Genomic DNA, 13,069 nt, shown 5'->3' with positions numbered 1-13,069 from the left:
TTGAACCAGTGGATTTTCGCTGTGGAATTTTAAGAAATTATGACTAAAAAATACACAAAATCAATGTGAATGAGTAAAATAGCTATCCCAGTAATAACAAAATGCAATTTGAGACTAAGAAAAAATGACGAGCCAAAACAATTCACAATCATCTAATTTTCACATTTTCTGGTTCCAACTGAAGGGAACTGAAGGGAATAAGACTACAGAAGGCTGTTCCACGTATGTTTGACCAAACAAGATTCCTTCCCCCCATGTGCAGAATGAACATGCCCAACCTTGGTCTGGCACGTTTGTCAGTGTAGTGTGGGAGCTGTGAGTGTGTGGTGGTGTTTTCTCGCTGGGTCGAAAATCCTGCTCAAAATGAGCCACTTTTGGGAGGAGTATGTTGTATAACTTTTCCAAGGGTTTGTGTTTTCTCGATTGGCCGAAAATGCTGCCAAAACTGAGTCCCTTCTGGGAGGGTTATGTTGTAGCCCTTTACGACGCAAAGTTCAGTGTCAATGATCAGGAAGCAGTGTAAGAGCAAGGGTTGTGACGTTAGTTTGAATTTAATCAAGAATGTGATCGGCAAGTATTCCATGTTCCCAGCATTCAGTTCTCCAACAAAGGGGACAAGAACATGGCCGTGCACACAAGCCACCACAAGTATGCAGGCGAAACTTCACAGGATGGCGATGCACAAGAATCCCCTGACCCAAAGACAGATGGCAAATCGTCTAAATGTGTCTTTGAGAACTGTTAACCGCACATTGTGCCAACAACTGAATTTTGAAAAAATGTTCAAGGCTAGTGGTAATCTGTTGTTAACGAAATCAACACTGTCCAACTCAAGATCGTCCCTCGCATTGTACCAGGATATGAAGGAGGCTACTGGAATACAGGCCATACCTTTCAACAATATACCTGTGGTCTCCAGATGCAATGGACTTTTGTGGATTTGAACTGCTTAAAAGGGTTTTGGGCAAGAGAAGTGTGACAACTGTGAATGGACTCTGGAAAGCTGTGCAAGAGGAATGAAACAAGATCCCCCTCGTAGTTTTCCAACGGAGCCTTCTGCAATGGAAACTACGTTGCCGGGCCATCCTTCGGAACCAGGTGAGACATATCTAGCATTGCCGCACCTGGCACCATGGATTTGGTTCAGTACGAGGTTTACTTTTTAATTAGTGGCCATTTTGAAATAAAACTAATGAAGAAATTTAATTACGTCTGTGGCTGTTCATATGTACATTCAGCTACTTCTCAACGTAGTTCCCATAGTTGAGACACTTGTAGCGGTAGATGAGCTTCTGTAGACCCTCATCAAAGAAATCTGCCACCAGGTCAGACAGCCAATAAGTCACCATCGGTTTTATCATCGGCGCTGTTGAATCCCTTCCCAGCGAGGAAAGTCTTCAAGTGGAGGATTAGGTGATCACTAGGGGCAAGATCCAGACTGTACGGAGGGTGGTCCAAACGCTCCCAGCCAAATGAGTCAATGAGGGAGTGTGTGGCTGTGCATTGTCGTGCAGAAACATGATACCGGAAGACAGCATTCCTTGGTCGTTTACTCTGTATTGCTCGGTGAGTTTCTTGAGTGTGTTGCAATACACGGCTGCATTAACTGTTTGTCCATTTGGCAGAAACTCGATCAGAAGCAGCCGAACCTGTGCCAGAAGACTGTGAGCATGAGTTTCTTGGTGGAGATCGCTTCCTTGAACTTCACCTTTGTGGGGGATGATGTGTGGCGCCATTCCTTGGATTGTTGTTTTGTTTTGGGGATGTAGAGTGACACCAATGACTTGTCCAAAGTGATGATATGGCTCAAAAGTTCGTCACCTTCACTTTGGTACAGTGTCAAAAAAGACAAAGCACTTGCCATTCCCTTACTCTTGTGTTTCTCTGAGCATTTTGGGCACCCACCGAGCACACAGCTTTCTGAACTTCAAATTCTCCACTACAATCCTGTACAGTACAGAATGTGAAGCTTGTGGAAACAAATCGGACAGCGTAGACACTGTCAAATGGCAGTTGGCTCTTAACGCTCTCTCAACATCATGCACCAATGAGTACATTATGATTGAGGCCGCATCCTGGTCGTGGTTCGTCATGAACATTCGTGCGACCAGCCTTAAACAGACGTACCCACTTAAGCATCTTGCCTTTAACAATGACATTCTCACCATACAAATCACGCAACTGGCGATAAATGTCTGCCGCTTTCACATTTTTCTCTGTCAAAAACCTGATCACTGATCCTATCTCACACTCGGCGGGATTTTCAATCACCTGCATCACTTCCATTGTCCACCACAACCACACCAAGCGTTTCTCAACGTGCAAATGGCATCTGTTTATGTGCAAGGCATGTCTAACTAACACACATGCGCAAAACACCATGCACGCAGTGTTGCCAACGCGAGTGCAAAACGGCCCCTAATTAAAAAATAAACCTCATACAATTGGGTCACATATATGCGGAACAACCTCTGTATTACATTTAGCACAGCCTTCAATGTCTTCCCAAAAATATGACTTCCCATCAACCTCCAAGTCCTGGTTATAATCCAAGAATAGGAAATGTCTTACCTCCACATGTTTCTTCTTTGTGGCCTTCTTCTCTTCAGGTGCAGCTGTTGTAGATTTCCGTTTCTTCTCATCCTTCTTAGATGCTTCCCTTTTCTTTCGGTTGTCCTCGAACTCTGATATCAGGTCTGGGCAGTCCAAGTTCTCTTCTGGTTCCCATGTATTATCTTCACTGGATAAAAGAGAGAAGTTGTGTCACATGCAACTGTCTTCTCATTTAAATTTTTACCACCAGAAATATGGCAGTCCATGACAGTTAAATAATAACTACTTTAAACCCAGAATTCAGGTACACAATCATTGAACATTAGGAAAATATCAGAACTCAAAAAACAATATTAGGAAAGTAACTTGTACTTCACTTGCAATTTTCACAAATCAAGCACTTTATATAAGCAAAAGCAAAGAAGGAGAAAGGAAACACCAGCCAGTGGGAAAAAATTCTAAGTTTTCTCCACTGTCTGACGAGTCTTTCCTTTCTCCTTCTTTGCTTTTTATTTGGCCCTCCTTTGTTTTATCCATTTTTTCCCATATATATATCTATGGGGTTTCTATAAATTAGTTATACGAAAATAACTGTAAATTGTGAAGAAAGTGTGTGTGTAACAGAAATGGTTTATACATCAATGAATACAGCATATCTTCAAGTTTATTGTCGCACATCATTTGCTTCCAGTTGTTAGTTTCAGATGCCACAATCAGAGGCGTGAGCGTTTGCTTCTCTAGTATTACGCCAGTCATCATGGAATTGTACATGGGTGCAGAGAGTGCACAGTGTTTGAGAATTATCTAATGCCACAATTTCGTGAAGGTATGGGTGCCGATTTCATTTTTCAACAAGATGGTGCACCTCCGCATTTTCATGCCTACCTAATCATGAAGTACTGACTTGGATTGGTTGTGGTGGAACGATTCAGTGGCCACCTCGTTTGCCTGATTTGCCCACCTTGGCTTTCTCTATCTGGGGTTACATTGAAGAACGTGTGTTCCTCCTCTTCCCAGCAACGTCGACGAGCTGCGGGTCCGGATAACGCAGGCAGCTCCGACCATCGATGTAGACATGCTTCAAAGAGTTTGGCAGGAAATTGAGTAACGCTGGGACATTTGCCGTGTGATGAAAGGATCACAAATTGAACACTTGTAGAGAAAACTTCGAAGATATGCTGTATTCATTCATGTACACTGCCTGACAAAAAAAGTTAAGCACCCAGAAGGAGTGGTTGGACGTGAATGAAACTACATATGCTGAAAGTCCATGTACCTTTATTGAACTGATTACAATATAGGATGCAAGAGTCAAGCCCGTTGGCAGTTACAGGTGGAATGGTGGCGCCAGGTCAGTAGGGTGTCGCACCCCCTCTGGCCGCAATGCATGCCCTTATGCGGTTCGGAATAGTGTCAAACAGCCTTTGGATCCTCTCCTGAGGCACGTTCGTCCACAGGTGTTGCAGCTGTCCCTCCAGATCCCGCAGGTTGGCACTAGGACGGAGTTCCCGTCCAATGTCATCCCACACATGTTCAATGATGGAGAGGTCCAGGGATCGTGCTGGCCACGGGAGGACCTCAACATGCTCTAGGCAGTCCATAGACACATGTGCTGTGTGTGGGCGTGCATTATCTTGTTGGAACACTGTCCTAGGGTGCTGTGCCATAAGGGGTAGGACGTGTGGACGTAGAATGTCTGTGACGTATCGCTGTGCCGTCAAAGTCTGCCGAAGCACTATTAGAGGTGACCTGAACGCATATCCAATGGCTCCCCACACCATGATGCCAGGAGTCACACCTGTGTGTCTCTCCACAATGTAGGCAGGATGTGCCCTCTGCCCTCGACGCCGCCACACCCGCACACGATGGTCATCGGAGGTCATGGAGAAGCGGGACTCATCACTGAACATGATGCGACGCCATTCGTCCTCTGTCCATGCCTCCCGAGCACGGCACCACACCAACCGCAGGTGTCGGTGTTGTGGTGTCAACGGCAACCGGCGCATGGGGCGGTAGGACCCGAATCCGGCGGATGCGAGTCGTCGAGACACTGTGCGGGAACTCACAGGATGTTGTAGAGTGTCCAGTACATGTTCTCGGATGACGGGTGCCGAAGTTGTGGGATCCCGCACTGCTTGGAGCGCCATACGACGGTCCTCGCTCAGGGTGGTGTTTCTTGGTCGACCTGAACCTGCACGACGTGCATGGGTGCCCTCATGTACCCATTGATTCCAACATCGGGCCACTGTGACATCTGAATGGCCCACATGCCTGGCAATTGCCCGATACGACCAACCCGCCTCATGCAGTCCCACAATGCGGCCTCTGTCAAATGCTGTCAATTGCTGGATCGGCTGTCTAACGCGTCTGCGAGGCATCGCCGGTGCTTTGTTTTCCTCTCTGAACTTCGTTCTGCACTGTCTGACTCACAGCAGGTGACTGGTCCCACCTTATCAGCAACAGGAGGTGACGTCACAAATGCCCTCTGGTGGGCGTTCTACAAATTACAGATCCTTGTACATCTAATCATTTACTCACACTTCAATGGTATGCAGGTATACCGAAATGGGGTAATCTTCGACCACTCCTTCTGGGTGCTTCACTTTTTTTGTCAGCCAGTGTATAAAACATTTCTGATACAAATACACTTTCTTCACAATTAATGGTTACTTTTGTATAACAAATTTATAGAAACCATCCATATATACTCAAAAAACATATATATAGAATATAGAATAAAAGGAAGGAGGGCCACAACGGCTAAATAAAAAGTGAAAGAGGAGAGAGGAAACACTCACCGGACAAAGAAAAAATACAAATTTTCGTGATGGTGTCACATCTTCAGGAGTAGAAAATTTGAATTTTTTCTTTGTCGGGTGAGTGTTTCCTCTCTCCTCTTTCACTTTTTATATATATATATATATATATATATATATATATATATATATATATATATATATATATATATATATATATATATATATATATATATATGTCTTCTGTCTTCCGTCTTCTGTTTCTTCTCACACCGATGATGCTATAAATTAGCGAAAATTTTGAATTTTCCTACTGTCCGGTGAGTGTTTCCTTTTACCTTATTTGATTTTTATATATATATATATATATAAAATAATGCAGTATAACTACACATTTATTTCCATAGTTGCTGTTAACTACCGGCCTTTTTTGCATCACACTTCAACATTGTTAGATAAATAAGTTATCAAAAGGTTTTATATTCTGTTTCTCCTAACTTCTAAGCTGTTGACTTTATAAACAACTGACTTTTAAAAGTGTTTTATACAAAATGAGATACAAGGAAGGTATATTTTAGCATTTTATTTTTGGGAGGATGGTGTAGAGTAATTAATATAGAAATAGTTATTGGTATTTTATTAATTAAACCCCCCATACAACGAATATACTGTAACATCCCATACGACAAGCCATTTCTTCAGTATACATACAGGGTGGTGCATATATTATCTACCAACTTCAAATGGGAACTGAAAGACTGAGTGCTTGTAGTAACTTCATACGGTCATGAAATAAAAATACACACATGGGCATTTAATATAGTGTATAATATGGACAATACAGACATCATTGCACCATGAAAATAATGTCCTCTTCCTGCTTGGATGCACGGTTTGACGCGATGCAGAAAGGCTTTCATGACGTGCGTCTCAACATGTTCTGTGGAATAGCACATACTTCACGGCGACTAACGGTTCACAACATTACCCGTGGCTCTCCACTGACTAACCCACCTCAGAATGCTGTGTCTCGATGGAACAGGTGCACGGCGATCTTCACTGTTCCGCTGCAGTGCCCGGTGCCTGTTTGGATGAAGGTTACCGCAGCTGCAACGACCAACGCTCCATATTAATTGCCGTACTCTGACCAACGCTCCATACTAATTGCTGGACTCCCAACTCTCCACGGGCGTAGGTATGCAACACATGCACACGGCATTGTGGCAGTTACCATTTCAAATTGGTAGATACAATATGCACCACCCTGTATTTTACTTAAATTCTCTGAGCTTGTGGTTATTGGTTGGTACCAGTCCTGACACTTACCAGAAACTTTCTTCACTCCACGAATGTCACCGTGTATACAGTCATTGTCTCTCTGCGAACCAGAAGTATAAGAAAAGGGATAAGTCCAGACCATTGGCTAAAGGCCAAGGTTGGAATAGGAAGGAGTGGCTAACCCATAAAGGGGTGGACTATGTAAGTGGTAAACAACATATAGCTTCAAGGTTCTTTGGAAACAGAAAAATAGTGAATCATGTGATTACCCAAGATGGGCAAAAGAGAGGAAATGAGCTTAGGTATAAAGAGCCACTAAGATAAAATGACTTTGGGAAGGTCCCTGGTAACCAAAGAGACAAGACAATTTGCTATAAAAACTCCCTGTTTTAGGAAACAGCATGCCTGTCAAGGAAGTTTCTGCCAGTCGCAGGACTGCGCTAACCGTACCTCTGATCCAAGTGAATGAACATTATTCTTACTTTAAATGATCTTGGATAGTATCTAGTAGAAAATCTTAGGATTAGATAGGTAAAAACTCAAGGTATTCTATATGTATGAGTTCATTGTCAAACTATGAAGTACAAAGTGAGTGTCTTCATATTTGAATATCTTACGACAGTGTTTCCCAAATGTGAGGGTGCCATGGCTGGTTTACAGAAGCGCCGTGAAATGTTCCAAATACAGTGTGCACATAAAGTTCCGGTAACACTTTCAGAAAATTATTGTAAATAAACTATTAGCATTATTAAGTGATACAGCACATTAGTTGAAAGAGTAAAGTCGTTAAGTTTTTTTTTGTATTTCAGTTGTTCCCTGTAGTTTCATTTCTCGCTGCTAGATGATGGCAATTTCAAGATGGTGCTTTCTGGCGCAAATTTTTCTTTGCGCGCATGCTACATTTTGACAAAACAGAGTGCTACAAACAGAAATGTCCAACTGAGAATAGGAGCACCTTGAATTTTGCCACCATCCAGCGGAGAGAATGGGGAACTACAGGAACAACTGCAATACAAAAAAAACTTACAACTTTACTCTTTCAACTAATGTACTGTGTCACTTAGTAATGCTAATAGTCTTTTCAATAAATTTTTGGAACTGTTACCAGATGTTATGTATGGGCTTATTCAGTGCTTTTTACTTATAAAATGTTTTTGGATTTGAAATGTGTGTTTATTTTTTACTTAAGGCAAGCAACCTAACCACACTGAGCATAGTAAGTGTTAGTTAAATAGGCTTACATTCTGACTTGGGTGCCGTGAATCGAGGAAGTTTGGGAACCGCTGTCTTATTGACATGCATCGCCTCTTTCACCTCAGAGCGTTACAACTCAACACTTTTCACAATGGTTTACAAAATTCACTGTTTATCCAGATTAAAATCTACATAACATTTTGGTGAAAATCAAAAGTTTTAAATTACACAAACCATGCTTTGGCAAGTTTTTCTGATGCGACTACTCTGGGGCCACCATCACAACTACAGTACTCGCATTTGATTTAGAAAAGAAGCACATTACCCAATAAACAATTACAAAAAACATGCCCATTAAGGTCACAGAAATCATAGTTCACTGTAGTTATAAAAAGCAAGCATGATGTTCATTTGACAAGTAACGTTTATTATTACACAATTCAAAAGTGGACTGACAGGTGCTTGAGAAGCATATTTAAACACTGTAACCATGCAGAAATTGTACTAACTCTGTATGATAATTCTTAAGCCTGAAAGTTCATGGCTGCAGCAACACAAGCCTTCCATCTGTCCCTATCCTCGGCAAAATTAATACAATCTTTTACATCCTTAACAGATTTCCTTTAGGTCCATCTCAACGTTATACCTCAATCTCCATCTTGGCCTTCCTACAGGTCTCTTTCCATCAGGTTTCTAACAAGAATCCGGTAAATTCCTCTTTCCTCTCCCATTCATGCCACACACCTTGCCCACCTAAGTCTTCTTGATTTAATTATTCAAATAATACCTGGACATGATGCAGAAATGGCAAAGACACTAAATGTGAGTACTTACTCAGAGTACCCCTTCCACTTTAGGAGATATTCCACTCTTCCGTTCCTGACTCTCCTGTCGAGGACTTTCTCCACCGAGTATTCCTCCTCCTGCTCGTCCGCTGCATCCCCAGAGTCTTTATCTTTGGTCTTGCGGCCTGTTTGAGCTGCATATCCAGGGAAACAAAAACACATGAGAGGAGTGACCTAAATTAATCTTACACAATTTAAAACACAAGAAATTTCATTAGCAAGTGCACTCCTGAAGGGGTGTCAGGGCACATACGGAGACAGTTGGTAGCGAGATCACGAGTGTAGCATGTAATCCTCAAGGTCTCTCTTCCTCCAAGTAAACTCAAAAGGAGGCAAAAGTTTTTCATGGTATGGTGATGAAAGTCCCACACCGTGCAGTCTAAGACTTCATGCTTAAACTGTTTGGACAGTGTCACCTTTGTCAGTGACTACCTGACATTGGAATGTTTAAACTTGACCTTTAAACTGTATCGTACATGTAAAATCCATTTGGATCTAGATTGAAGGTAAAAATGGGACACCTAGGTCCTGAAATACTCCCTTCCTTGCAAGGTGTTGTGTGTGTTGCCTTACTCGACTGAGGTGGTAGATGTTGCCATTGCAACTTGCTAGTAAAATCCACTTATCACCGTAGTTAGCCAACACACTTGCACGGAAGTGAGCATTTCAGGATACAGGTATGTTATTCTTATTGTCGTGGATGCATGTGCCTAGACAAGTCATTTTACCATTTAAAATGCAATTTGTATTTTCTACGGCCCTGATATATATCACAGAAAATTGGCCTTGTGGAGGTAATTGTGAGGAGGCTAAGCTACCATAACATATGTAAGTACTTTCAAGAATAAACCTACTTTTGTTAAGGACTACATTTCTAGAACCTTGAAAATAACTATAGGATGGAGTTCAGATTCCTCCTTTGCTCACCAGTTACAAATTAATGAAAATCAACAAATGACCATATAACAGATTATTTTGAGGACTGATTATTTCTTCCGAGAAGAAAGAGGTTAGAGAGAGATTAACACCCCTCGGGGAAAATGAACTGTCCTTACTATGCATTGTGTAAAGGGACAAAGAAAAACACGGTGAAGTTTTTCGAACGGTGTTTGGTAGAGCCTCTGAGTGAAAGGCCGCGCTGCTTCGCGTGTTGGCTGCAGAAGTTTACATGCAGCAGTTGGCATCGAGATCTCTGGTAAAAAAAAAAAAGGTAAAGTGTTCCCCTGTGCATAGCACCACGCCATGAAGGCGTATAGGGGGTGTGGGGGTAACGCCCCACACTTTCTTGATCCGGTCGTGAGTGGGGGTGATGTGATCAGCATCACGCCCCTGACCGCCTTTACCCCCCAGGGTTTCCCCCAGGTACCCATGTTATTCGACGCTGGGTGGGCGCCGGGGCCACTTCCACCGTTAGAAAAGTTCCCAGATTTGAACCGGCCGGGGATCGAACCCGGGACCTTTAGCATGGTAGTCAGACGCGTTACCGACTGAGCTATCGAGATCTCTGGGTATGGATAATTCGCGAATTTGATAGTGCTATCGGCAGCAAGTTGCAGTTAGATATTCGTGGACTGTTTTTGTAGATGTTGTTTGCCTAGTGGACAGTTAACAGTGACCTGTGTTCCAGACATTTGAACGTTCGCACGATTGGGAAAAGAGCACGCGGAATTTTATTCAAATACAAACTGGTTTCTATTGGCAACTTTTATAGCGCGAGAAGTGAAAAGAACACTGCAAGTGTGTAGTTGTGAACTGAGAATTGCTAATCGAGGTGACGACGTTGATACCAAGTTCGACCTTTGAACTATGAATGCGGCGGTGAATTACTTCGAGGGATAGACGTCGAAGATCTTCGAGGGAAAGAAGAAGCAGCGGAAAGAAGACATCAAGGAACTTCTGCCAATAGTGTTCCCCATTCTAGTGTCGAGAGCTCTCGAGATGTGTACTTTTATATCCAAAGTGTTGATTGCAGTAAAAGTGAAAATGCAGCGCTGAGTAAATTTCGTAAGTAGGTCGACCATATTCTTTTAATTGAGGTTAAAGTGTTTATTTTCCGTTTACTAATTATTGTTACTAATCTAAGATTAATCTAAGGCAACAAGAGGTAATTTTTGTATTAGTTTTAACTATGTAAAACAAAGCCCTCCAGCTTTCCAGGGCAAATTAAAAATTTATCAACCGCTAGTTTATTTTAGAAGTTTGTAATAAAAAACAGTAAAGAATCCTTGGGTTTTCTTAAGCAGTTTTAAAGTGTAAATTAGAAATGTAAAACCAAAAATATGTTCTAGTGTAAACGAAACTGCGACACAAAGTCCAAAAACAACTTTTAATGTTATAACCTTATAACCACATGAAAGAGGATTCCTAAACAAAATAACCTGAGAAAATGTTCAAACTGGTCAGCATGAGTTTAGTGACACTCATTAAACATGTGTATGAAATGTTGGGTCTACAACAAATATGAACTTCGTACAAACCTTTTTCGCCTCCGGGCTGCATCTTGCTTTTAGGTCCACTACTTTCAACTTCTGAAAATATATTAGGGAAAGGAATAAATGTACAAGAAACTGACATGTTAAAATGAAATATGAAGTGGATGTGATCCATGCAAAGAGAGAATTAATGCACAATCGTTGCGCAGAAATATAGTCTTTCACTAAATATGAATTCTGGCAAAGAGATGAAAGTACTAGAATTGAAAGGGGCATCCAGGACAATATATGAAATGCTTCTGGATACAATTTCAGGCCAACAGAGAAAATTGGTGCAGACTAAGTGTTGGGCAATATATTGTCCAGATATATATCATGTCAGCGATATATCGTCAGGATATTCTAACCATATATCATGTCACTGATATATCATCCCGATATTTAGCGATATATCGTGGAGACTATATATCGCCGATTGTATGATAAGGAAAAAAATATCGTATAGTCTGTGACAATATTTTCTTGATATATTGTGATATCAAATTTCTGCTATCGTTCATCCCTAGTGCAGACCATGGGGTCCAATGTTAGTAAATCAAATTTACTTGGCATAATACACATACACACGCACAATATCTCAATGGCTAATCAAGGTATTTTTTGTATTTCATTAAGAGTTAAGCAATAATTGTGGCTTGATGATGTTCCAACTTGAGTTTGTGGTATTCTACGCCAATGTTCCACTACTGAGCTACAAAGCTAACCCCTAGCCTGCCCCGCAATTTCCACAACTTTAGTCTGCATAAATTTTAACATCCATTCCAAGTACAGTGAGTGCAGAAAGTATTGATATACATGCCATTTTTGATGAAAACTGGCAGAAAAGGTGCTTTTGACATAAGGATCACCAAACTTCAAAAAGACAATAGAATGCACATCGATTTATCTATCCCGTCACAAAACGGATCTTAATATTAATACATACGCAAACCATAAGCATAAAATACAGACAAACCGCAAGCGACACGTACAATAGTTTTGGAAACTGAGTTATATTTACTGATGAAAGCAAGTATAGCCAGTTTCCAAAACTATTGTGATTTATTTTGATGGTTAGCAGCAAAGTGCATGCGTTTCTTCCTGCTAGTTGGATTGGCTTAAAATTTCTTACAAGATACTCGACCATGATACCCTTCGTTCTTGCACACACTCCTCACTGTTCTTGCAGATACATTCACCCCTCGGTTTCCAAGGTCTGTACCTATTGTCAGAGCACTCATGTGGTTTTGTTTGATTCTACGCACTATGAAAAGCTTGTTGTGGTCACTGAGCACCTCTGGTCACCCACATCTGCGTTTCTTCACCATTTTACTCCCTCCAAAGTGGTGAATTATCGTCTGAATGGTTGACAGGAGTCTGTTGACAAGTCCTGCGATTTTCCTGTATACGTTTACACTCATTATGTAATTTAATAATCAGCTTCCGCTTACTTTCAGTTGTCTCATTCGCTTTGTGGCCCATTTTCACTGTGTCGCACCCTGGCACTCTCCCGTTGCATTTGGCTATTGGCAGCTCTGGTGTGATGTGTGCACAGACGTCTTGCTCCTATCAGCACTACAGTAGCAGTCTTCTTCCATAGTTTCTGGGTGTACGAATACTTTTTGTACGTGTTGCTTGCAGTTTGTTTGTATTTTATGCTTATGGTTTGCATATGTATTAATATTAAGATCCGTTTTGCGACAGGATAGATAAATCGATGTGCATTCTATTGTCTTTTCCAAGTTTGGTGATCTTTACATGTCCAAAGCACCTTTTCCGCCGGTTTTCATGAAAAATGGCACAGTTTACGAATACTTTCTGCACTCACTGTATATTGCAAATCGTTGTTGCTATTTGACAACACACTTGCTGCAGAAATTGTGAACAGGATTTCTGTATTTTCAATCTGAAACTTTGCCATAATTTACATCTTTGTTACCTTTACATACAATATAATTATTTTCTACTGTAT

General features: G+C 41.5%; 1 protein-coding gene across 2 annotated transcripts in view; it reads right to left on the bottom strand.

Annotated features, from left to right (window-relative positions):
• The window catches only part of LOC145992049 (chromobox protein homolog 1-like), a 50,805-nt gene that overhangs the window by 15,834 nt on the left and 21,902 nt on the right, over positions 1-13,069 (bottom strand). For both annotated transcript variants that reach the window (XM_083128190.1, XM_083128200.1), the window contains 3 exons: positions 11,104-11,154; positions 8,616-8,760; positions 2,572-2,740 (listed from right to left, as the gene is read on the bottom strand). In XM_083128190.1, the coding sequence (XP_082984316.1) occupies positions 2,572-2,740; positions 8,616-8,760; positions 11,104-11,154 (365 nt within the window). The remainder of the gene's footprint in view (positions 1-2,571; positions 2,741-8,615; positions 8,761-11,103; positions 11,155-13,069) is intronic.

Source organism: Lepisma saccharinum, chromosome 1 (assembly GCF_977018435.1).
Source record: "Lepisma saccharinum chromosome 1, izLepSacc3.1, whole genome shotgun sequence".
NCBI classification, from domain to species: Eukaryota; Metazoa; Arthropoda; class Insecta; order Zygentoma; family Lepismatidae; genus Lepisma; species Lepisma saccharinum.
The sequence above is the reverse complement of the archived record's forward strand: the minus strand, read 5'-3'. Positions and strand labels throughout refer to the sequence as shown.